This window comes from Dryobates pubescens, chromosome 5 (assembly GCF_014839835.1).
Source record: "Dryobates pubescens isolate bDryPub1 chromosome 5, bDryPub1.pri, whole genome shotgun sequence".
NCBI classification, from domain to species: domain Eukaryota; kingdom Metazoa; phylum Chordata; class Aves; order Piciformes; family Picidae; genus Dryobates; species Dryobates pubescens.
Window position 1 is genome coordinate 46267962 of NC_071616.1, and position 26571 is coordinate 46294532.

At 46.4% G+C, this 26571-nt stretch overlaps 1 protein-coding gene across 1 annotated transcript in view; it reads right to left on the reverse strand.

The window, feature by feature from the left end:
* The window catches only part of FMN1 (formin 1), a 158418-nt gene that overhangs the window by 82516 nt on the left and 49331 nt on the right, over positions 1-26571 (reverse strand). The window contains exons 4-6 of the mRNA XM_009907850.2: positions 23669-24450; positions 20761-20911; positions 12028-12115 (exon numbers count right to left, since the gene is read on the reverse strand). Coding sequence (XP_009906152.2) covers positions 12028-12115; positions 20761-20911; positions 23669-24450 — 1021 coding nt within the window. The remainder of the gene's footprint in view (positions 1-12027; positions 12116-20760; positions 20912-23668; positions 24451-26571) is intronic.

Consider the following 26571-nt stretch of genomic DNA (forward strand, 5'->3'; position numbering starts at 1 on the left):
GGAGATATTTTTAGGCACAGATCCATTAAAATGAGAAGAAGTGGCATGAAAAGAAGAACATTTTAATAAGAATATGAAGGTTTGTACATCTAACTAGTCAGAGCTTGGCCACAACAAGGGATCCAAGATCACCAAGTGATTTTTACTGCTCTAATTCCTTAGCCACGTTCCTGTGCTCAGCATCACTTCTAACAGGCCAGCAGCGTTTTGCAGTGACATGGGAAAGCAAAAAAAAAACCCATGTTTGGGATTAAATCAATAAAACACAAGCTGATACAGTAACAGATTTGAAAATTAATAATAATCAGTGCTAAGAGACATACCAAAAAAAATCAGTGTTAAGAGACATGCACACACAAATCAGTGTTGAGACACACACAGATCAGTGTTAAGACACACACACAAATCAGTGTTAAGAGACACACACACATCAGTGTTGAGACACACACAGATCAGTGTTAAGACACACACACAAATCAGTTTTGAGACACACACAGATCAGTGTTAAGAGACACACACACACAAATCAGTGTTGAGACACACACAGATCAGTGTTAAGAGACACACACCCACATCAGTGTTGAGACACACACACACAAACCAGTGTTGAGACACACACAAATCAGTGTTAAGAGACACACACACAAATCAGTGTTAAGAGACACACACACAAATCAGTGTTAAGAGACACACACACAAATCAGTGTTGAGACACACACACAAATCAGTGTTAAGAGACACACATCAGTGTTGAGACACACAAATCAGTGTTAAGAGACACACACACAAATCAATGTTGAGACACACACAAATCAGTGTTGAGACACACACACACATCAGTGTTAAGAGACACACACACACATCAGTGTTGAGACACACACACACATCAGTGTTAAGAGACACACACACATCAGTGTTGAGACACACACACATCAGTGTTGACACACACACAAATCAGTGTTGACACACACACATCAGTGTTAAGAGACACACACACAAATCAGTGTTGACACACACAAATCAGTGTTGAGACACACAAATCAGTGTTGAGACACACACAAATCAGTGTTGAGACACACACACACATCAGTGTTAAGAGACACACACACAAATCAGTGTTGAGACACACAAATCAGTGTTGAGACACACAAATCAGTGTTGAGACACACACAAATCAGTGTTGAGACACACACACAAATCAGTGTTGAGACACACACAAATCAGTGTTGAGACACACACACACATCAGTGTTGAGACACACACACATCAGTGTTAAGAGACACACACACACATCAGTGTTAAGAGACACACACACATCAGTGTTAAGAGACACACACACAAATCAGTGTTGAGACACACACACACATCAGTGTTAAGAGACACACACACATCAGTGTTGAGACACACACAAATCAGTGTTGACACACACAAATCAGTGTTAAGAGACACACACAAATCAGTGTTGAGACACACACAAATCAGTGTTGACACACACAAATCAGTGTTAAGAGACACACACACAAATCAGTGTTGAGACACACACACAAATCAGTGTTAACAGACACACACACAAATCAGTGTTGAGACACACAAATCAGTGTTGAGACACACAAATCAGTGTTGAGAGACACACACACAAATCAATGTTGAGACACACACACACATCAGTGTTAAGAGACACACACACAAATCAGTGTTGAGACACACAAATCAGTGTTAAGAGACACACACACACATCAGTGTTGAGACACACACAAATCAGTGTTGAGACACACACACACATCAGTGTTGAGACACACACACACATCAGTGTTAAGAGACACACACACATCAGTGTTGAGACACACACAAATCAGTGTTGAGACACACACAAATCAGTGTTGAGACACACACAAATCAGTGTTAAGAGACACACACACAAATCAGTGTTGAGGCACACACAAATCAGTGTTAAGAGACACACACACAAATCAGTGTTGACACACACAAATCAGTGTTAAGAGACACACACACAAATCAGTGTTGACACACACACAAATCAGTGTTGACACACACAAATCAGTGTTAAGACACACACACACACATCAGTGTTGAGACACACACAAATCAGTGTTGAGGCACACACAAATCAGTGTTGACACACACACACACACATCAGTGTTAAGAGACACACTCAAATCAGTGTTGAGACACACACACACATCAGTGTTGAGACACACACACAAATCAGTGTTAAGAGACACACACAAATCAGTGTTGAGGCACACACAAATCAGTGTTGACACACACACACACATCAGTGTTGAGACACACACACACAAATCAGTGTTGAGACACACACACACATCAGTGTTAAGAGACACACACACAAATCAGTGTTGAGACACACAAATCAGTGTTGAGACACACAAATCAGTGTTGAGACACACACAAATCAGTGTTGAGACACACACACAAATCAGTGTTGAGACACACACAAATCAGTGTTGAGACACACACACACATCAGTGTTGAGACACACACACATCAGTGTTAAGAGACACACACACAAATCAGTGTTGAGACACACACAAATCAGTGTTGAGACACACACACACATCAGTGTTAAGAGACACACACACATCAGTGTTGAGACACACACAAATCAGTGTTGACACACACAAATCAGTGTTAAGAGACACACACAAATCAGTGTTGAGACACACGCAAATCAGTGTTGACACACACAAATCAGTGTTAAGAGACACACACACAAATCAGTGTTGAGACACACACACAAATCAGTGTTAACAGACACACACACAAATCAGTGTTGAGACACACAAATCAGTGTTAAGAGACACACACACAAATCAGTGTTGAGACACACACAAATCAGTGTTGAGACACACACAAATCAGTGTTGAGAGACACACACACAAATCAGTGTTGAGACACACACAGATCAGTGTTAAGAGACACACATCAGTGTTGAGACACACACAAATCAGTGTTGAGACACACACAAATCAGTGTTAAGAGACACACACACAAATCAGTGTTGAGACACACACACAAATCAGTGTTAACAGACACACACACAAATCAGTGTTGAGACACACAAATCAGTGTTGAGACACACAAATCAGTGTTGAGAGACACACACACAAATCAATGTTGAGACACACACACACATCAGTGTTAAGAGACACACACACAAATCAGTGTTGAGACACACAAATCAGTGTTAAGAGACACACACACACATCAGTGTTGAGACACACACAAATCAGTGTTGAGACACACACACACATCAGTGTTGAGACACACACACACATCAGTGTTAAGAGACACACACACATCAGTGTTGAGACACACACAAATCAGTGTTGAGACACACACAAATCAGTGTTGAGGCACACACAAATCAGTGTTAAGAGACACACACACAAATCAGTGTTGACACACACAAATCAGTGTTAAGAGACACACACACAAATCAGTGTTGACACACACACAAATCAGTGTTGACACACACAAATCAGTGTTAAGACACACACACACACATCAGTGTTGAGACACACACAAATCAGTGTTGAGGCACACACAAATCAGTGTTGACACACACACACACACATCAGTGTTAAGAGACACACTCAAATCAGTGTTGAGACACACACACACATCAGTGTTGAGACACACACACAAATCAGTGTTAAGAGACACACACAAATCAGTGTTGAGGCACACACAAATCAGTGTTGACACACACACACACATCAGTGTTGAGACACACACACACAAATCAGTGTTAAGAGACACACACACAAATCAGTGTTGAGACACACACACATCAGTGTTGAGACACACACAGATCAGTGTTAAGACACACACACAAATCAATGTTGAGACACACACACATCAGTGTTATGAGACACACACAAATCAGTGTTGAGACACACACACATCAGTGTTATGAGACACACACAAATCAGTGTTGAGACACACACAAATCAGTGTTAAGAGACACACACACACAAATCAGTGTTAAGAGACACACACACATCAGTGTTGAGACACACACAAATCAGTGTTAAGAGACACAAACACATCAGTGTTAAGAGACACACACACACACATCAGTGTTAAGAGACACACACACAAATCAGTGTTAAGAGACAGTCACATGAATTCTTTTCTCTTTTGGCCAAGTGTGTGACTCTGTGAAAGTACCACAAAAACCCTTCCTGATCTCCTTGCTGTGGAACCTGTCCCTGCTTGCTCTTGGCAATGTCCATGTGGACAGGCTGCATTCAAAACCCCAGCCCTGGTACTCAGTGCAACACCAGGGTATTAATGTATGTAGAAATACACCCCCAGAAAGTCAGAAGTGGTGCCAACACCCAGAGAGATTACTTTATTTACTCTTTATGTAGTTTACTACCTTTACATTTCCCTTCAAGCTGATCAAACTTAACATCAGACACGTTCCAGGCAGAAACTGAAACCAAAACTATGTAAAATGAGGAAGATTAGCTGATTTTTTTATTTTATTTTTTTTAAAGTAGGATTGATTTGGAGAAGCTGAAAGAACCCCCCCCCAGATTCACAGGTGTCAGAGCCTTCTCCCTCTTCTTACAAGGTGGCATGTGCAACATATTCACAGTACGCTGTGCACATTAACTTGAACTGGGGCAGCCGAAAAAGAAACCCCGACCCACCAAACACCAGTACACTAGATCAAAGAAACTAATTATTTGACTTTTTACTTCTGAGTTACAAGGACCAAAAGCTTCTTAATTGTTCTGTGAAACCCCAAATCCCCTTCTAATCATATGTACATTAACATTTGTTCAATTAATAAGGACCTCGCTCGGTTTTAAGGACTGAGCCGCGACGCTTTATTGCGTGAAATCTCATTACAGCGAGGCTCCCAGCAGCCTAAGCAATATGGGTGAGGAGCCATAAATCTACAAAAGAGGGCTCCAAAACAATGAGCAGCTAATACAATATCAATCATCATCGGTGGGGTTTACTTTTATCTTGCTTTCTAGTTAGCTGTCCTCCCTTGCACTGTCAGCTCAGGCAGAATATTTCACCTACACCTCACAATATGCCGAGAGGAAGTCGACTCACGCTGTGAGAAGCTGGTAATTTTATTGGGTTCCTCTACCTTTAAAAAATCTGTTACTTGGCCAAGTCTGGTTTCTGAGATCCTTTTTTGCAGGGAAATTGAGGCAAGCATTTTTATGTGGCCCACGGTGTCTGCTCACAACCAGAAGAATTTATATACGCAAGGATCATTAGTGCAGGGTCGCACCCATTAGGATATAATAACCGTCAGCGAGGACAAAAAACAGAGCAGCATCGTGCATTCAAACTAACAGGCGCACATAAAACCCCTTGCCAGCTACATTTCACATGCTAAGAGGATTGCTGCAAGTAGAAGCTTGCACCAAAGTGAGGTTTTAAGGCTCACTTATTAAACCCCCCCCCAATCTGACTGTCAAACCCAGATTCCCCCGCTGCAGAGATTTTCCACATCCCCTCGTTTTATCACTTCAAAAATGCAAAGCTGAGAATTTGAAGCATACTGTGTGCAGGCTGCATACCACAGCACAGCTCAGAGCTTAAACGTGAATTCAAAAAAAGAAGAGAATTCTCTCCTCTTCACCAGCCTTAAAGCTGGCTCTGATGTGCAGTCCCAGGCCTGCTAAACACAGTTTGATTAAACCAGGATTTAATTCCTGCTGACGGAGCTTTACATCGACTCAGCTGCACCAAACCACTTCAGGTGAGAGTTAAACTGTGAAGAAATCACCCCAAGCTGCTCCCTAAAGGTAAACCAGAACTATGAGAGTCCAATCAAGCAAATAAACAAAGAGCTTGCCCCAGGTACATTTCTGTGACCTGGAAGTCCTCCGTTGTTTTACAGACTACATTCTGCTGAGTAAGGTTTGAATTCCTGGGAGCAGGAAGCCTGTCCCTGGGAAATGTAAATTAAATTGTGCCTGAAGTAGTCCATTAGAAGATGACAATGATGATTAAACACAAATCTCCCTGCTTGACAAAACTGCCTAGAATAGCCAAATGCTTTACTTCTTAAGCTTATTTCAAAGTTTTCTCCAGTGCTTAGCTACCACACAACATAAATGAACACTGAAATATGCATTACAAAGAGGTCCTATGGGCACAGTGTAGGACTAAAAGACTGGGAAAAAAAGCTCAGCTCCTGCAAGAAGTCATGAGCAGAAGACTCTGGCACCCCTGGTAATCTACCCACATCAGGCTGGATGCCCAAGGCAGATCCACAAGAACATATGTTGTGCATTTTCCAGAACAAAGGAAATAACTTGTAAAGAAAATTGTTTCCCAACTTCTGACAGCAGCATGCAGCTATCTTTGTACTTCATGCCCAGTACACAGCTTAGATAGAAGGCACACAGGTCATGGTCTGTCCAGGTGGAAAACTCACACCACTTTGGAATGGTTTTTAAACCCTTCTCATCCATACTCCCATCCAGCAAAACATTTCATCAGTTGAAACCCCAATAAAACTCTTTCCCATGGTGCAGGCAAGAAATACTCCAAAGCATTTCTCTTTAGCTGGAGGTATTTCACAGTATCACCAAGGTTGGAAGAGACCTCAAAGATCATCGAGTCCAACCTGTCACCACAGACCTCATGACTAAACCATGGCACCACTTCCAAACTAAAAGGGAGAAAGGAGAAGTGAAAATAGATACTTTGTGCTATTGGTTGAAACCATTGGGTTTAACTGTTGGTTTAAACACAAACCGGGGTTCAGACATTCTGAGCACTGTAGGGTCTGCAGACTAGGGTTGCTTGGGGATAATTTGCTTTATATAGATGGAGGGAGAGGTAGAGAGAGGTGGAGAGAGGGTAGAAAGAGATGATAGAGAGACGATAGAAATAGAAATGATAGAGATGAGAGAGAGCTGATAGAGATGGTAGAGAGAGATGGTAGATAGATATATATAGAGAGAGAAATGATAGACATGATAGAGATGACAGAGAGATGATAGAGAGAGATAGAGAGATGGAGATGAGACAGAGATGAGATGGAGATGAGGGAGAGGGAAATGGAGAGAGGGAGAGAGAGATCTAAAGAATATCCTTCACATACTAAGCAACATGCCTGGTTAACAAGGATCCTGTTGTCTGTGCCATAAAGCATAAACCAACAGATTTAGATAACTCCCATGGCCTTTCATAAGAGAGAGACCAGACAGAACTCCCAGGATGGTATCAAATTATTATTGGGTTGATATTAGTCTGGGTGAGTTAATCTGCTGCTCACATCCCACCAATTACTTGCTCCACCATGGAGGGTAACCACAAAGTTGGAGAAGCCTAAGTCCAACCCTTTTCAACTGGTGAACTGACACTGTACAAAAGTACACCCCCAGATCCCATTTGGATCTCCTAGCTGTTTCCTGTTTACCAGGACTGTGACAGTAGAATCATAAAAGCACCAAAGCACCCCAGCCAAACAATGATGGAAGTGAATCCACAAAAGCAGCTGGCGTGACCCGGGCTTTTTAACAAACTCTCTTCTAATCCAGCCCAGCAAAAATCTTTCTCTAATATTTTCAAAGCTAATGCTGCCTTCCCCATCCATCAGGGTGTCTAGAAATAGGGGAATGGTTTGAAGCTGAGGCAGAGCAGGGTCAGACTGCAGCTGAGGAAGAAGTTGTTCAGCAGGAGGCTGCTGAGACTCTGGCACAGGCTGCCCAGGGAGGCTGTGGCTGCCTCCTGCCTGGGGGTGCTGAAGGCCAGGCTGGATGAGGCCTTGAGCAGCTGAGTGTAGCTGAGAGGTGTCCCTGGGCATGGTGGGGAGGTTGGAGCAGCTGAGCTCTGAGCTCCCTTCCAGCCTGAGCCATGCTGGGATTCCATGAAATGCTGCTACAATGCTAACTCATATACAAAATTAAAAGTAATAGCTAAATTCCCCAGAAAAATATTTTACTCTGTATGTATTCAAATTGAAGTTTAATAGTTGAGTGAGAGAAACATTTGGATATGTCAAATTAAGAAATTTAATGAAGAGTAATATTTGGATATTTAATATTGAAAAATTTAAGTGAGAGCAATAGCTCTTACTGTTTCACCCATTAAAGTGAGGGGACAATGGGAGAATGTCTAATGGAGGGCTGCAAGGCTGCTGAAGGGACTGCAGCACTGCCTGGGGAGGAGAGGCTGAGAGCCCTGGGGCTGTTCAGTCTGAGATCTGATCAATGTCTATCAATATCTGAGGGCTGGGGGTCAGGAAGGAAGGGACAGGGACAGGCTCTGCTCACTTGTGCCCTGGGATAGGACAAGGGGCAATGGATATAAACCCCAGCACCGGAGGTTCCACCTCAGCATGAGGAGGAACTTCTTCCCTGGGAGGGTCCCAGAGCCCTGGAGCAGGCTGCCCAGAGAGGTTGTGGAGTCTCCTTCTCTGGAGCCTTTCCAGCCCTGTCTGGATGTGTTCTGTGTGACCTGTGCTGGATTCTATGCTCCTGCTCTGGCAAGGGGGTTTGGCTGGAAGATCTCCAGAGGTCCCTTCCAACCTCTAACATCCTCTGACCCTGTGATCACAGCACTTAGGATTCCTCCTGTCCCACCTACCAAAAAGCTGACTACTAGGCCAGGTGCAGCATGACAATGTTAACTTTCCCTCTGCACCAACACTATACCCACTTTTACACTCTCTGCTCACTAGGCTGTACTGAGACACAGTCAGAATTCAATGTGCTGAGGATGAACTCCCCTCTCCCAAACAAGCCACGTGTGGGAGAGTCCCTCCCTGAAGTGTCCTGGGTGCCAGATATCGTCACTTGTTCTGTTTGCTTCGCTTGGAGAGGGTGATCCTAGAGATGCAGAAACCACTCCCTACAAGAAAGCTGAGGAGGGACTTTTTGGGTGCCAGGTAATGATAGGACTAGGGGGAATGGAACAAAACCTGAAGTGGGTAGATTCAGACTGGATGTTAGGAAGAAGTTCTTCCCCATGAGGGAGAGACGGGCACAGGGTGCCAGTGGTGGAAGCCTCATCCCTGGAGGTTTTGAAGGCCAGGCTGGATGTGGCTGTGAGCAACCTGCTGCAGTGTGAGGTGTCCCTGCCCATGGCAGGGGGGTTGGGACTGGCTGAGCCTTGAGGTCCCTTCCAACCCTGACAATTCTGTGACTTTAAAGGAGGATGTCATTTTTCTTGTCATTAGCACTGTGCATACATCTGTGTGCACAGAGCAGTGCATCTGAGAGCAGCTTTTCTCTCTCAGTGCTTTTGCTGCTGAAGGTGGCATAAGCAATACACTACCCACAGACACTAAATTCCTCTCTGCAGAGCTTTTTAATAAAGACAGTCAGAAAAAGCTGAAATAAAACTGGACATCAGCTTTTTCTCTTTTTGGGGTTTTTTTCCCCTTCATTTTGACTTTCTTTTGCTGGGAGTTGCTTCATTTTCTTTTGCAAGCTGCCAAAGACTCTGAACTTCTCCCTGTGTTTCACATTCTGTATTAGGCACTGGAAATTGGCTTTACAAAATGGATGAGTGCTTAATTTTCATGCTTCTTAGAGGTAGATATTTGTCACTTTGCTTTGTCACCAAAGCAGCATTTGACATTCATCACCCCGGGATCACACACTCCTTTGGTTAGATGCTGGCAGGAGCTGCTTAGCTTCTTATGATCTTTTATTTTTCATCCAGCATGGAGACCATAGTGGCCTTCGAAGGATTTGCCAGCTGATAGGCAGGAATGCAGAGATTTGAAGAGAATACAAGGGGAAGAACACACACTACAAGAGAAACAAGGACAATGCTGTTGCTCTCTTCCTTGTAGTGTGCATTTCTAAGGATCCTCTCTACAGAACAGATGTTTTCCCTGAGTCTGATGAGCTGTTCTGCTGTTTGTTGGTTTGGTTGGGTTTTTTTTCCCCAGCCTCTGCATACAGTTCTTGATTAGAGTTACTCATCCTGCTTTGCTAATACATCTTAAAAACCCAAAGAAGTTCCACTGAGAGCACCCCCAGATCCCATTTGGATCTCCTAGCTGTTTCCATAAGCAAGGGGCAGCAGCAGCACATCCTGTTGCTGCATTGGGCAACACATGTGGTGACAGGCTGGTCATTTGCTACCTCAGAACACAGAGGGTGATGAGTTACAAACTTTGCTTCAGTGACAGTGCTTCTTTTGGTGACTCTCTTCTACCAACACTAATTCCTATTAAACTTCTAGGTCTACATTAGCTGTGCCTACAGCTGCAAGCAGTGCAGACTGGAGAAATGGATCTGCAGACAGCAACAGCTGGTGCTGAGGATGCAGCTTTCTCACCAGGCACGCTGCAGTGAGTTTTAACCAGCTCTCATCTGATCCTGTGGGATTTAAAACCAGCTGTAGGTGGAGACTGACAGTGTGCACCTACAGCTTCTCACTTAGTTTAATTCTGAATGATGTTTGTGCACTCTGAGCCTGTCCTGCATGGCTGGAAGATGTGCACTCTGAGCCTGTCCTGCATGGCTGGAAGATGTTTGTGCACCCTGAGCCTGCCCTGCATGGCTGGAAGATGTTTGTGCACTCTGAGCCTGTCCTGCATGGCTGGAAGATGTGCACTCTGAGCCTGTCCTGCATGGCTGGAAGATGTTTGTGCACCCTGAGCCTGCCCTGCATGGCTGGAAGATGTTTGTGCACCCTGAGCCTGCCCTGCATGGCTGGAAGATGTTTGTGCACTCTGAGCCTGTCCTGCATTGCTCTGCAATGCAAGCAGTGCAAAGGGGACAACTGCTTTATTTGATTCAAAAGTGCACTGCTGATTCAAGCTAGAATGCTAGAGTGCACACACTCAACACACATCTGACTTACTCTTTTCTCTTCAGTTTGGCATACACTGGCCCAGAAGTTTTCCAAAGCTATAGAAGTACCACTAAGGACTGATAGACACAGGGATGTTCTATTTGAGCAGAACATCATGGAAAATAAAAAGCAATGAAAAGATCTTTGAAGATACTTAAGAATAGTACCCAGGCTTTTATAGTACAGCTGCTATCCCATCCTAAGCTGCTGTATTTCCTGACCAAAACACATTCAGACCTTCAGCAACAGCAGGTTTTTTCCATCTTGTTCTGATACCTTTCACACAATACTGGCAGGCACAAAGTTGTTCCTTCTTTTTGTTGTTTTCCTCCATCCCAAGAGACATCTGTAAGCCCTTCTGCTTCTAAAGTGCTAGATGCTCAAAGGCTCTTCTGAAATGAATAATAATCAATGCCAGCAGCATCTCAACACCCTACCCAGTGTTTGCATGTGATGGAGGGGAAACAATAGCAAAAAGGAGACATCAACTTGAATTCTTCCAGCAGTTGTTTTAAATGGTGAATATTTTCCTCTTTTTAATGTGAAAAAGAAATAAACAATATCCTTAAACAATATCCTTTTAAATCCAGAGCATAAGCAGAATCTGAATTACCCCAGTGCTCTAAAAAAGAAAATAAATCTGTATTTCTCTACAATTGTACTGGCAAAGCCACCATTTCCACCAGGCATGGAATTTAGACACTGAGTAGCCCTTATGCTTTCCAAAATGCCATCCAGTAATCAGCTCTCTGATTGCTATGTGGTAGCCACTTCACGTTGGGATCTGCTCTTTGTATTGCTAACGAAGCAAAATTCCAACCTTCAGCAAACACCAACTGCCTGTTTCAAAGGCCAAAGAAAGATTTATAAGCTGCCCACTGAACTGTTGCAAGTGAGGGACTTGCTTAAGGAAAAGGAGGGAGCTGTAGGGAAGGACTATGGAGCAGTTTGGAGGAAACTCTGGGCTGAAGATGATTTGCACACTGAAGTGGTAGAGAAGGAGTTGTACCTAAAGTCACTACTGACTGCTGAGGGGAAATCTTTATGGGAAGGCACTGCTAGAATGATTCTTCTGGAATCTTAAAGAGGACTACACTCAAAGGACACCCTGCAATGAAAGAAATTCTCTGAAGGGAGCTGCATTTGCCACACTCACCCAAATCTGACAGAGGAAGTGTAGGCAACACTTACCTTGTTGAATGTCCTTCATCTCCAGGTGCAAACTGGATATTAAAATCCCTACAGTTTGAGACCGTTTTCCATCCAACAGCTTGATAATCTAGAAGGACAATGCAAAATCAATCAGATCTGAGCTGAAACAAATACTGCACAAAGGGCTCATTAACATTAATGACAGAAGTTGTTAATTTGTGGATTGGATTCAACGTCTCACCCACCAAACCTTCTTATTAACTAGATGTGGTAGTAAAATCTTCATCTTATCTCCATGCTGGCACAGGTTGCCCAGGGAGGTGGTGGAAGCCTCATCCCTGGAGGTGTTTGCAGCCAGGCTGGATGTGGCTGTGAGCAACCTGCTGCAGTGTGAGGTGTCCCTGCCCATGGCAGGGGGACTGGGACTGGCTGATCCTTGAGGTCCCTTCCAGCCCTGACAATTCTGTGACTCTATGCTCTGCATGGCTAAAAAACAGTTCCCAGCAGGTCTAGGAGAGAACATCACCTCTGACTGGTAGGATGCTATTAAGAAGGAAAATAAGGGCACAGTAAATTTTATTCTGGAATATACTTTCCTCCCTTTCTCCTTGAAGTGATCAGGACAAAACTATTTAAGACACTCTGAGTACAACCCAAGTTCCTTAGGTTATCTTCTACTCTGTATTTCAGTGTGAACACATTTAAATGCCTTCCAGTACCTGAAGGGATGCTGCAGGAAGGCTGCAGAGGGACTTTCCATCAGGGGGTCTAGAGACAGGCCAAGGGGGAATGGTTTGAAGCTGAGGCAGAGCAGGGTTAGCCTGGAGCTGAGGAAGAAGTTCTTCAGCAGGAGGCTGCTGAGACTCTGGCACAGGCTGCCCAGGGAGGCTGTGGCTGCCTCCTGCCTGGGGGTGCTGAAGGCCAGGCTGGATGAGGCCTTGAGCAGCTGAGTGGAGCTGAGAGGTGTCCCTGGGCATGGAGGGGAGGTTGGGGCAGCTGAGCTCTGAGTTCTCTTCCAGCCTGAGCCATGCTGGGCTGCTATGATTCTATGAAATGCTGATAAAAACACTCACTCCTATACAAAATTAAAACCAATAGCTAAGTTTCCCCTAAATTTATAATCCTAGTATTGGAAGAATGTTTAATCTCTGTGTATTCAAACTGCATTTGAATAGCTGAGAGCAGGATTTGTATAGATGATAGTAAAAAAAATGTAACTAATAGCAATATTTTGATATGCAATATTGAAAAAGTCAAGTAAGAGGAGTATTTGGATATGCAATAGTTTAAGAATTAAGCAATTGCAATATTTGGATATTTAATATTAAATAAATTAAGGAGGAGCAGTATTTGGATGTTTAATATAAAAGTTAGTTAAGTGTAATACTGGATGTTTAATATTAAAACATTGAAGTAAGAGGAATATTTGGATGATGATGATGATAATAATAATAATGATTATTATTATTATTATTATATATGTAATACTGAAAATTTAAGAGTAATATTTGGATATTTAATATAAAGATTTTAAGTAAGAGTAACATTTGAATATTTCATATTAAAACATTTAAGTAAGACTAATATCTAGATGTTTAACATTAAAAATTTAATTAAGAGCAATATTTGGATATTTAATATTAAAAATTTAAATAAGCAATATTTGGATATTTAATATAAATATTTTAAGTAAGAGTAAGATTTGACTATTCAATATAAAAACATTTAAGTAAGAGTAATATCTGGATGTTTAATGTTAAAAACTTTAATTAAGAGCACTATTTGGGTATTTCATATTCAATAATTTAAGTAAGAGCAATGTTTGGATATTCAATATTCAATAATCTCAGTAAGGGTAACATTTGGATACTTCATATTCAATAATGTCAGTAATTGTTATCCAACATTCTTGCAGTACTTTTATAGATGCTCCCAGGACAGACAGTTCACAACATTCTACCAACTCATCCTGGCCTGCATCAGGAACAGTGTGGCCAGCAGGAGCAGGGAGGTCATTCTGCCCCTGTACACTGCACTGGTTAGGCTGCACCTCGAGTCCTGTGTCCAGTTCTGGGCCCTTCAGTTTAGGAAGGAGGTTGACTTGCTGGAACGAGTCCAGAGAAGAGCAACAAAGCTGGGGAGGGGTTTGGAGCACAGCCCTGTGAGGAGAGGCTGAGGGAGCTGGGGTTGCTTAGCCTGGAGAGGAGACTCAGGGGAGACCTTACTGCTCTCTACAACTACCTGAAGGGAGGTTGTAGACAGACAGATGTTGGTCTCTTCTCCCAGGCACCCAGCACCAGAACAAGAGGACACAGTCTCAGGCTGTGCCAGGGGAGGTTTAGGTTGCATGTTAGGAAAAAGTTGTACACAGAGAGAGTGATTGCCCATTGGAATGGGCTGCCCAGGGAGGTGGTGGAGTTGCCATCACTGGAGGTGTTCAGGAGGAGTCTTGATGGGGTGCTTGGTGCCGTGGGTTAGTTGTTTGGGTGGTGTTGGATTGGTTGATGGGTTGGACTCGATGATCTTGAAGGTCTGTTCCAGACTGGTTTATTCTATTCTATTCTGTTCTAAAATTAGATTTGTAGCTGAAAAGTACAGAGAAACCCAAAAGGCTCAAGGCTGACAACACTTTCTTGTCTACAGAGTACTGAAAGTGAATGACAAAAGAACCAACTGGGTCAACAAGGAGCTGAAAGATATTTTGTGTGCCTGTTGTAGTGCCTCAGCATTTAATAAACTTATATTAAAGCTCATTATTTCCTGCCCAAACTGCCAATCTAATCCATCCTGAGAAAGGGTTGGGCGTTTGTTTCCCCTCCCAGCCTTTATGTCCTATATGCTGGCTGTTAAAAAAGTAAAACTATTTAAAGGGTTTTCTTCGACTGGGAAATGATTTAGGCTTTCTTAACCTCCTGAGGACCCAAGCAGAGAAGGTGATGTGGCTACAAGACACCACAACTGAATGCTTTGCAAACATCACATCCTGCTGGCTGTGACAGTTCAGAGCAACAACTGCCCAGCCTATCAGGGCCATTTCAGAAGCCTTCCATGGCTCTGCTGAGCTCCCCAGCACATTAACTTCTTACAGGGATAATTACAGGCTTGAGTAGTATGCAATTTGTACAGCATTCACTGACCTCCAAGCTGACCTCGTTGAGGGGCAAATTCATAGGTTGTTATAAAGCCCATTAGCCATGCCTAGTTTGAGGCAAAACCTTTCCAGACTAGAGCCTGTGTGAGGGAGCTGGGATTGTTTAGCCTGGAGAAGAGGAGGCTCAGGGGTGACCTCATTGCCCTCTACAACTACCTGAAAGGTGGTTGTGGCCAGAAAGGGGCTGGTCTCTTCTCCCAGGCAACCAGCACCAGAACAAGAGGACACAGTCTCAAGCTGCACCAGGGGAGGTTTAGACTCGAGGTGAGGAGAAAGTTCTTCACTGAGTGAGACATTCGTCATTGGAATGTGCTGCCCAGGGAGGTGGTGGAGTCACCATCCCTGGAGGTGTTCAAGGGGAGATTGGATGTGGCACTTGGTGCCATGGTCTAGTTATGAGGTCTGTGGAGACAGGTTGGACTTGATGATCTTTGAGGTCTCTTCCAACCTTAGTGATACTGTGAAGTTGGACTTTTCTCATAGGCTTTTAGAGCCATTGAGTTTGGCACAAAACCCTAAAGCTGGACTTTTAAGTTTTCAGAGCCATTGAGTTTGGCACAAAACCCTAAAGTTGGACTTTTCTCTTAGGTTTTTAGAACCAATGCCCAACCTGAAAGACTTTGCAACAAAAATATATATAGTTGGGAATAAACTGGAGAAGCTCTTTTCAGAGATCCTCCTTTTGCCCCAAATAATGCTTACTCTGGGGAAGTCACTGACAGGGGATTAATAATGTGTGTGAATTCCAAACAGAAAGGAGACCCAAAAAAATCAGCACTTTTCCAGGTCATAAAAATCCATTAGGCAAATAAACCCAAAGTTTGTAAAGACTGAATTGGAGTATTTAGTCTGTGCTATTACAAGACAAATCACTGATCACCTCTCAACATGCTGGGCCGTGCTTGTAGCTGGCAGTGACAGGTAAGCAGCTCAAATCCAGCTGACGCCAGCTGATGCTGCTGTGCCAGCTGGCAGGGCTTGCCTGCTGCTCCTCCAGACTGTGAATGCATCCTTGTAATGGGTGCAGCATCTTCTGGCTGGCTGACAAAACCCTGGCTGCTGCTGCTGCTAATTCATTCAGTTCAGTGATCCATAACATTATTTGGTCTGTGTGGTGCTCCCTGCCCTATTTTAAGCTGTGATTGAGTTAGATGATTTGCTGTACACAAGTGCCCTTCTGCACCTTCCAGATATTTATCATCTCATTTAGAAGGGGAGATGCCCTGAGGCTTGAATAGATTCAGAGATTATTCTCTCCTTTCCATTAAAAGGTATTGCTGTAATGTAGCCAGAAATGTATTTCATTAAATATTGCACTACAGACTTCATTGTTTTGTCTACATTCAGTCCAGGACACTTACTGGTGCTGAAATCTGAACAGATTCAGTTTACTTTAGTGATTAAAAGCTAAATCCTTCCTCCTGCTGCTGCATGGATTCTTTCCATAATATTTAAATTTATTGAGAGAAAGCATAAGCTAAAAAGCTGTCCTGCATATCACAGTGCTGCCCCAGCCCCCCACTCCCACTCACTAGCTTTGATGATGAAGTCAGCAGCCTGGACCCATAAGCAGTCTGCTGAAGCCCTGTTCACAGAGAGGGAGAATATCCTGCACCAGGAGACAGTAAGCAGCAAGCCCCTCAAGCCATGCTACATGAACACCCCAAGAGCTACCAATGACACTCAAGAATCTTAACATTAGACATAATCTCTTCTGTTCTACTCACAGGAGAGCCAAGTTCAACTATTTTCATGGAATCACAGAGTTGTCAGGGCTGGAAGAGACCTCAAGGGTCAGCCAGTCCCAACCCCCCTGCCATGGGCAGGGACACCTCACACTACAGCAGGTTGCTCACAGCCACATCCAGCCTGGCCTTCAAAACCTCCAGGGATGAGGCTGCCACCACCTCCCTGGGCAACCTGTGCCAGGCTCTCACCACCCTCATGGGGAACAACTTCTTCTAAAGGTCTAATCTAAATCTCCCCCCTTCTCCTGACAGCCAATCTGAATCTCCCCACTTCTCCTTTCCTCCCCCTGAGCCTATCACTCCCTGACACCCTCAAAAGTCCCTCACCACCTTTCTTTGGTATCTGACATGGATGAAGCATAGCTTGGATTCTAAAAGGTGTTTTAGAAGTCATGTAACTCTACTTGCAGCTCTGTTGGATGAAAACCTCCCACTATTTTTAACCCTTTTTGTTAAAAGGCAAGCAGATGATGATCAGGGGCTGGAGCAGCTCTGCTGTGAGCACAGGCTGAGGGAGCTGGGGGTGTGCAGCCTGGAGAGGAGAAGGCTCAGGGGGAGGCTTAGTGCCAGTACCTGAAGGGATCCTACAGGGAGGCTGCAGAGGGACTTCTCATCAGGGTATCCCTCTGAAGCTGAGGGAGAACAGGGTTAGACCAGAGCTGAGGAAGAAGTTCTTCAGCAGGAGGCTGCTGAGACTCTGGCACAGGCTGCCCAGGGAGGCTGTGGCTGCCTCCTGCCCAGAGGTGTTCAGGGCCAGGCTGGATGAGGCCTTGAGCAGCTGAGTCTAGCTGAGAGGTGTCCCTGGGCATGGTGGGGAGGCTGGAGGAGATGAGCTCTGAGCTCCCTTCCAACCTGAGCCATGCTAGAATTCCATGAAGTGGGCCAGGATAAAATAGGAGGTAAAAAAATGAACTAGTAAGAAACTTATTTCAATATGTTTCTCCCTATAAAAATGAAAAACCCCAAGACAAAGCCATCAACTCTATCTTTGCCCTGTACAGACACTGTCCATAGCCTGCATGACCCCAGGGATTTGCAGTAACCAAGGAAATGCCACACTGACTCTTCTCAGAACAGCAGGACAAACACAAAGAAAAGTAAGAGTGCCTTGGAGGAGCCCTCCCTAGCATTTTCCTCCAGCCTGAACACTGTTCATTATCTCCTGCAGCCAGATGAAGACAGTCATTGTGCTTCAGCCCTGCACAGCTTCCAAGAGTTTCTGCAATCTCTGCCCCTCCTCAGGGAAACACCAAACCCATTAACTCCCATTCCTCATTTAGTGAGATGGACCAAAAAAACCCCAACACACCAAAACAGCAAACTCAACAACCTGGTGACAGCCATAGCCCTTTCAGTTAAAAAAATGCAATTCACTCAAAATATTGACACCCTTCTTAAATGAGAGCACGTGGGAATCATTATGTGAGCTCTGGGAGAGATAATAGACAACAGAGAAGCCATTATCTTTAACGTCCTCCTGCCTCTTTGAAATGATAATCGTGGCACTAAAGGCCCAAAGATGATTGATGGGCTCTCATTTGGAGCATACACCTGACACAGATTACTTGACATTTCACTCTCTGCTTTTCCTGTTCAGATGAAGACAGAGTGGCATCACAAACATCCAGCTACCCTGCGTGGAGCACATCCCTCAGCCCCCGATGAAAAGCTCCTAACGAGCGCTCAGCCGCAGCGGATGAAAGCTAAGGGGGACTTCAAACCACGGCTAAGGCCAGCAGTGGAGGAGCTGCACAATGCACATGGAATAAATCACATCAAAGGAATGTTCTTTCCTAACTCCCTCTTTTTTTCAGGCTTAAAGAGTATCACAGCTTCATACACAACCACAGGCTTTACTTCATTGCAAAATGTGAGGCCACAGCTGGAGTGCTGTGTCCAGTTTGGGCACCTCAGTGCAAGAGAGCTGTGGAGGTGCTGGAGCCAGGGCAGAGCAGGGCAAGGAAGCTGGGAAGGGCCTGGGGAATACATCTGATGGAGAGCAGCTGAAGGAGCTGGGGATGGTTAGTGTGGAGAAGAGGAGGCTGAGGGAGACCTCATTGCTGTCTACAACTACCTGGAAGGAGGTTGTGGAGAGGCTGCTGCTGGTCTCTTCTCACAGGGAATTAGTGACAGAACAAGAGGGAATGGCCTCAAGCTGCAGCAGGTTTGGACTGGACAGTAGGAAACATTATTTGATGGCAAGAGTGGTCAGGGATTGGAATGTGCTGTGGGACTATTTGCAAGGGCCTGCAGGGACAGGACAACAGTGGCAAGGGGCTGGACTGGATGGTCTCTGGAGGTCCCTTCCAACCCCTAGCCCTCTGTGGTTCTGTGATTGCACTGCTAGGTGTATTTCACGTGGTATGTATCATAAAACTGCAAAAAAGGGGGAGAGCACAGCTTGCAAAGTGCCCTCTGCTGGTTCCAAGCAGGTAACCTCAAACAGATGTACCCTACAAGGACACCATTAAATCAGTTTCTGATTTACAACCACATCATTTTAGGAAACCAGAAGCAATTCTTGCTCCTCCTAGACTGATTCCTGCAGCAGATATGACTAATGCCATTTCTCTGCCCTGTCTGCACACAGTAACTGACAAGCAAAAGCTCCTTCTGCTCAGGGACCTGTGCTATGGTCATGACACAGCTACTATGGAAACCTTTGCCCATTACAAACATGATTGTGCTGTCCCCTCCTGATAGCTCTCTATCTACACCAGGAAAAAAGGGCTTTGGGCATTGTTTAACAGCCCTGTCTTGCTTGATTTTTTCCTATAGCATTACAGGAAACACAGAAACATTCAAGTTGGAAAAGACCCCCAGGAGCACCAAGTCCAACCCAGAGCCCTACTCTACAAGGCTCACCCCTAAATCACAGCCCCAAGCACCACATCTAAACCACCTTGAAACACAGCCAGGCTTGGGGACTCCACCACCTCCCTGGGCAGCACATTCCAAGCCCTGAGCACTCTTGCCATCAATAAATGTTTCCTACTGTCCATTCTAAACCTACCCAGGGGCAGCTTGAGGCCATTGCCTCCTGTTCTGTCACTAATTCCCTCTGAGAAGAGACCAGCAGCAGCCTCTCCACAACCTCCTTTCAGGTAGTTGTAGACAGCAGTGAGGTCTCCCTCAGCCTCCTCTTCTCCACACTAACCATCCCCAGCTCCTTCAGCTGCTCTCCATCAGATGTATTCCCCAGGCCCTTCCCAGCTTCCTTGCCCTGCTCTGCCCTGGCTCCAGCACCTCCACAGCTCTCTTGCACTGAGGTGCCCAAACTGGACACAGCACTCCAGGTGTGGCCTCCCCAGAGCTGAGTCCCAGGGGACAATCCCCTCCCTGCTCCTCTGGACACAGCATTGCTGCTCCCAGCCAGGATGCCTTTGGCTCTCTTGGCCCCCTGGGCACACTGCTGGCTCCTGTTCAGCTGCTTGTCCATCAGCACCCCCAGGTCCCTTTCTGCCAGCAGCTTTCCAGCCACACTGCCCCAAGCCTAATCTCAGTGGAAGAGAAGTTTGCTAGAACAACCTAATGACAGCCTTTGAGTATAGATCAGCTCAAGGGCAGGCATGGCTCGAGCTATTGGCACTTTCAGGTTAAGTATCAGAACTTGCATTCAGTTCTACACAAACCTTTTCCTACCTCACTGGGATGTGGAACTTTTGTTTTTCAAAGGCAAGAAATGATCCAAGGTAAATACCAACCCCACCTTCCCAAGCAAGGCTCCACCTCTGTGGCTTTCAAATGAGGTTTACAAACCCATCTGATGATCTGGGCCTTCAAGGGTTAACAAAGAGGGAGGCTGCTCAAAGTGTAAAACTGAAGAGGGACACAGGAAAAAAAGGCAAATGGAAAGAAGAAGATCTGAAATACCTTTTTGGCTTTGGTTTTCTTTTCATAAGTCTCTGACAATGGCTTTCTTTTTTCCTGAGTGGTGTCTTTAGAGAATAAATATTCAAACTCAGTGGTATCAAGTATGTCAGGCTCTTCTAGTGATTCCCACAGCATTGGCATGGCAGTCTTCCTGTGAGGGGAAAGGCAAGGAGAAACATTCAAAGAGAGAGTTTTTGAAAAGCCACCACAGATCTAACCACAGCATCTAACCAGGACACACTGACAACACCAGGCAACAGCCACTGCTGCTAGACAGCAGAACTCCTTCCCCAGACCTTGCTCTTACAGGCAGCCAAATTGTTTCCTAGAGGCTGCACCCAGAAGTTGATCTATCTATACCCATGTTGGCAAACAGAATCCTGCAGTGGCTCAGGCTGGAAGGGAGCTCAGAGCTCAGCTGCCCCAACCTCCCCACCATGCCCAGGGACACCTCTCAGCTACACTCAGCTGCTCAAGGCCTCATCCAGCCTGGCCTTCAGCACCCCCAGGCAGGAGGCAGCCACAGCCTCCCTGGGCAGCCTGTGCCAGAGTCTCAGCAGCCTCCTGCTGAAGAACTTCTTCCTCAGCTGCAGTCTGACCCTGCTCTGCCTCAGCTTCAAACCATTCCCCCTTGGCCTGTCTCTAGACCCCCTGATGGAAAGTGCCTTCCTGCAGGATGCCTTCAGGTCCTGGCAGGCAGCTCTGAGGTGCCCCTGGACCTTTCTCTCCCCCAGGCTGGACACCCCCAGCTGCCTCAGCCTGTGCTCACAGCAGAGCTGCTGTGGGGGTTTTCACCTTTCTTTTTAACTTCTGCCTTCCAAGAGCAGATTCAGTTCTGGATCACTTTGGAAGTTGTTTGTGCAGCACTCTGGTTTAATCTGAACTGGGGGAAATGGCAAAGCAGCACTGCAGACACAGCACTTCAGCACTGTTCCACTGACTGCAAACTTCCAGTGCCTCAGGAGAATGTGTGGGACCAAACCTCTGAGTGCTGCTCTCTGTTTATCAGCAGCAAGTGGGCCCAGACCTTCCAGCAGATGTCACTAAAAGGCAGTGCAATTATTTGCCATCAGAAAAAGGTGATGAAAACCCCCATAAAATACCAATGGCTGCTGTCACTAAAGGTACTTTTATTAGATGTAACATGCAACAAAATACAGAACCTACCTACTCAAGTGCTACCAAAGTTAGTTGTGTCCCCCCTCCCCAATTTAGATTGCTTTCTACTTAACACTCAACTCTACCTTTACTACCAGGAATGTTGAAGGGACTCTCATTTTCCTCTGAGCACCCACTGATGGAGCACATTCTGCTTACAGCTTCACAGCTTTACTCTCCTGCTATTAGAATCATAGAATAGCCATAGGATCCTAGAATGGCTCAGGATGGAAGGGACCTCAGAGCTCATCTGATCCAGCCTCCCTCCAGAGAGGGAGACTCCACAAGCCCCCTGGGCAGCCTGCTCCAGGGCTCTGGCACCCTCACAGGGACAAAATTCTTCCTCCTGTGTCCATGGCACTTCCTCTGCCTCAGCTTCCACCACTGCCCCTGGTGCTGGCATTGGGCATCCCCCAGCAGAGCCTGGCTCCAGCCTCTGGGCACTCACCCTGCACATCTTTAGCACCAGCAAGGAGGTCACCTCTCAGGCTCCTCCTCTCCAAGCTACAGAGGAAGATGTTCCACTGCCTGCAGCATCTTTGTGGCTCTGTGCTGGACTCTCTCAAGCAGTTCCCTGAGGTCCTTCTTGACCTGAGGGCCCAGAACTGGACCCAATATTCCAGATGTGGCCTCACCAGGGCAGAAGAGAGAGGGAGAACCTCTCTGGACCTACTCACCACAGCCCTTCTAATTCACCCAGGATGCCATTGGCCTTCTTGCCATCAGAGCACATTGCTGGCTCATGCTAAACCTTCCATCCACCAGGACCCCCAGGTCCTTTTCCCCTTCACTGCTCTCCAGCAGTTCAGTCCCCAACCTGTACTGCTCCATGGGGTTGTTCTTCCCCAGGTGCAAGACATCCACTGTTCCACTGTCTCACCAACCTTACTGTAAAAACATCCCTTATATGCCATCTAAATCTACTTCATTTCAGTTCAAAAGTGTTGTCCCTTTCCTGCCCTTACAGGCCCAAGCAGAAAGGCTTTCTTCATCTTTTTCACAAGCCCCCTTTACATAGGGGAAGTCTCCAGGCTTAACAGCCCCAACTCTCTCAACCTTCCTTCATAGGAGATGGGCTCCAGACATCTGAAAGCTCTCATGGCTCATTCTGAGAGGTCCATGTCTTGTACTGGGAACTGCCAGAGCTGGATGCAGTATTCCAGGTGGGGTCTCATGAGAGCAAAGAGCAAGAATCACCTCCCTTAACCTTCTGGCCATGCTTTTAGTGCAGCCCAGGATGCAGCCTGCTTTCTGGGCTTCAGGCTCACATTGTTGGCTCATGTTTTGTGGCCAATGTGTAGAACCTGGCACTTAGATGAGTTAAATCTCATGCCCTTGCACTCTGCCCATCTGTCCAGCCTGGCAAGGTCCCTGTGCAGAGCTCTCCTACCCTCCAGCAGGTCAACTCCTGCCCCCAGCTTGGTGTCATCTGCAAACGCTGATGCTGGACTCAAACCCCTTGTGCAGATCATCAATAAAGATACTGAACAGGCTGGGGCCCAGCACTGATCCCTGGGGCACACCACTGGTGCCTGGCTGCCAGCTGGCTGTGGCACCATTCACCACCACTCTCTGGGCTCCAACCCAGGTGCAGTACCTTGCCCTTGGCCTTGCTGAACTCCATGAGGCACACTCCTCTACTCTGGCTTTGCCACACATTCCTAGCCTGGTACTTGTGTGTTACTCAGTCTCACAGCCTGGCATCATGCCCTCTAAGCAGCACCCCCACCGCCCAGCCCAGGCAGCTCACCTGCTGTCCTGCAGCTGTATCCGAGTCCAATACAAAGGCTTCATGGGGCGGCTGGGCTCAATGGCAGGCTTGCGAGGACCTTGGTGTGAAGATAAAGTGCTACTGAACAAGAACCCAGGCCCGAGGGGGGGAGGGGGGGGAGGTAAGCCAGACCCAGGCAGTGGAGGAGGAAGAGGAGGGCCCAGCCCTGGGAGCGGCGGTGGCGGCGGCGGCGCCTGAGAATGCCTACAGCCCTCAGGCAGCGGAGGGGGCAGGGGGGGAGCAGAGCCAAACTGAGATGGCAGCGAGGTTGGACCAGCTGGCAAAGGTGGTGGTGGAGGAACCTGACCTGGGAGTGCAGGGTCAGGAAGGGGAGGAGGAGGAGGAGGTGGAGGTGGGGGTGGGGGTGGAGGAGGAGGCAGCATTTGTTTGGGTTGACAGGTTAAGACACTTTCTGGAGACTGTGCATTGCAACTGTCCTTGTTTTCACTTTGGGCAGAAATATTGTGTGACAAAGAAGAAATATTGAGCTTTTTGGGTACTATTTGGTTGTTTTTGACAGTTCTGTTGTCCTCTTCGCTGGGCTTGAGGAAGGTTTCTCTGTCAGTCTGTATGCAGACGTTGCGGAAGGTCTTCGGGGGGTTCTCATCCTCAGTGGAAACAGAAACATCCTTTGCTTTCTCATTCCTTCTCTTCAGTTTATTGTCCAGCTCATCCCTCAGCTGTGCAATGGCTTCCTCCAGCTGAGCAGTGGATACAGCATGTTCCCCACGGATATGGAAGACCTTGAGCTCGAACTGAGACTGCAGAAGAACAACAGCAGCAAACTCTTAGTGCAAAGATCACAGGACCAGAGGGTGTTAGGGGTTGGAAGGACCTCTGGAGATCATCCAGTCCAAGCCCCCAGCCAGAGCAGGAGCACAGAACCCAGCACAGGGCACACAGAACACATCCAGATGGGGCTGGAAAGGCTCCAGAGAAGGAGACTCCACAACCTCTCTGGGCAGCCTGCTCCAGGGCTCTGGGACCCTCCCAGGGAAGAAGTTCCTCCTCATGTTGAGGTGGAACCTCCTGGGCTGTAGTTTCCATCCACTGCTCCTTGTCCTATCCCAGGGTGCAGCTGAGCAGAGCCTGTCCCCTCCCTCCTGACCCCCAGCCCTCAGCTATTGATAGACATTGATCAGATCCCCTCTCAGTCTTCACCAGACTAAGCAGCCCCAGGACTCTCAGCCTCTCCTCCCCAGGCAGTGCTGCAGTCCCTTCAGCTTCCTGGTAGCCCTCCTTTGGATTCTCTCCAGCAGATCCCTGTCCCTCCTGAGCTGGGGAGCACAGAGCTGGATGCAATATTCCAGGGGAGGTCTCAGCAGGGCAGAGCAGAGGGGGAGGAGAACCTCCCTGGCTCTGCTGGACACACTCCTCTGAATGACCCCCAGGACCCCCTTGGCCTTCTTGGTCCCCAGGGCACATTGCTGTCCCATGCAGAACTTGTTCCCCACCAGCACTTCCAGGTGCTTCTCCTTGGGGCTGCTCTCCAGCAGATCCCCTCCCAGCCTGTCCTGCTGCAGGTTATTATTGCTTCCCAGGGGCAGGACTCTGCTCTCATCCTTGTTGAACCTCAGCAGGTTCCTCTCTGCCCAGCTCTCAGTCTGTGCAGGTCTCACTGAATGGCAGCACAGCCTTCAGCTGTCTCAGCCAAGCCTCCCAGTTTGGTACTGTTAGCAAACTTGCTGAGTAGACTGTCTGTCTGTCTGTCCCCTCATCAATGCCATTGATAAAGATGTTGAAGATCTTTCTGAAGTAGTTACTTTGGAGTAATTAAACCCCTTCACACTCAGGCTGTGCCCTTACTTCGAGCCAAACCTGAACTGTTTCACGTTCTCAGTTCTAAGCAGCTTCCCTGCAAGCTGTCACCTGAGACAACGACTGACCTTTGAAGAGATGGAAGCAGTGCATGATTCAACAAACCATGAGTAAATAAGCAGGAGATCAATTCAGCAAGCAGATTTGCTGGGGTTTAATTGCTGGGTGCAGTAATTAATAGTTCATGATAGATAAAAATAAGGCACCTTCCTCAAAGGGTATTGAGCTGACTGAAATTATTTCACTGCCCTCATCTACACATGGCAGTTAACGTGTGAGGGAGTCCAAACCCAGAGTAAACACAACAGAAAATGAAGTTCCTCCCAGCTGAAATATGAAATAAACACACTGAAGGACTGTCTCAAGCTGCTAAAAGCCTTCTCAGCAATTAACTTCATGAATTCTCCTTCAAATGCAGCTTTACTGTCCCATCCAAATTTCACTGCCAGCAGACACAGAGTAAACCTCAGCACCAAGGGGATGAGGAGGATTTAACTGAGGCAGAAGGAAACAACAACCTTTCAAGAATATTTGCAAACAAGGAAGACAAACATCCACTTCTCTGACCACACACCAGAAAAGAAAAACAACCATTTGACACAGAAACAGCTCCTTAAAACAATCCCACCCAAGATGATTAGGTGCCCACAAGGTATCTTCTGCTATGCCATGAGACCACCAAGCAGCTGCCTGGTGCTATCTTGCTCCTTTGCAAGGTATCGACTCCTGCAAGAGCGTTTCCCCTGTTTTTACCATGTTCTCTGCACCAAGTCTCAAGCTGTGCCAGAGGAAGCTTAGGCTCGAGGTGAGGAGAAAGTTCTTCACAGAAAGTCATTTGCCATTGGGATGTGCTGCCCAGGGAGGTGGTGGAGTCCCCGTCCCTGGAGGTGTTCAAGAGGGGATTGGATTTGGCACTTGAAGCCATGGTTTAGTTGTCAGGAGGTGCTAGGTATTGGGTGATAGGTTGGACTCAATGATCTTGGAGGTCTCTTCTAAGCTGGCTGATTCTGTGATTCTAAGGGAAGCCAATTTTTCAACACAAGCAGATCATGAGCTCTGATTTT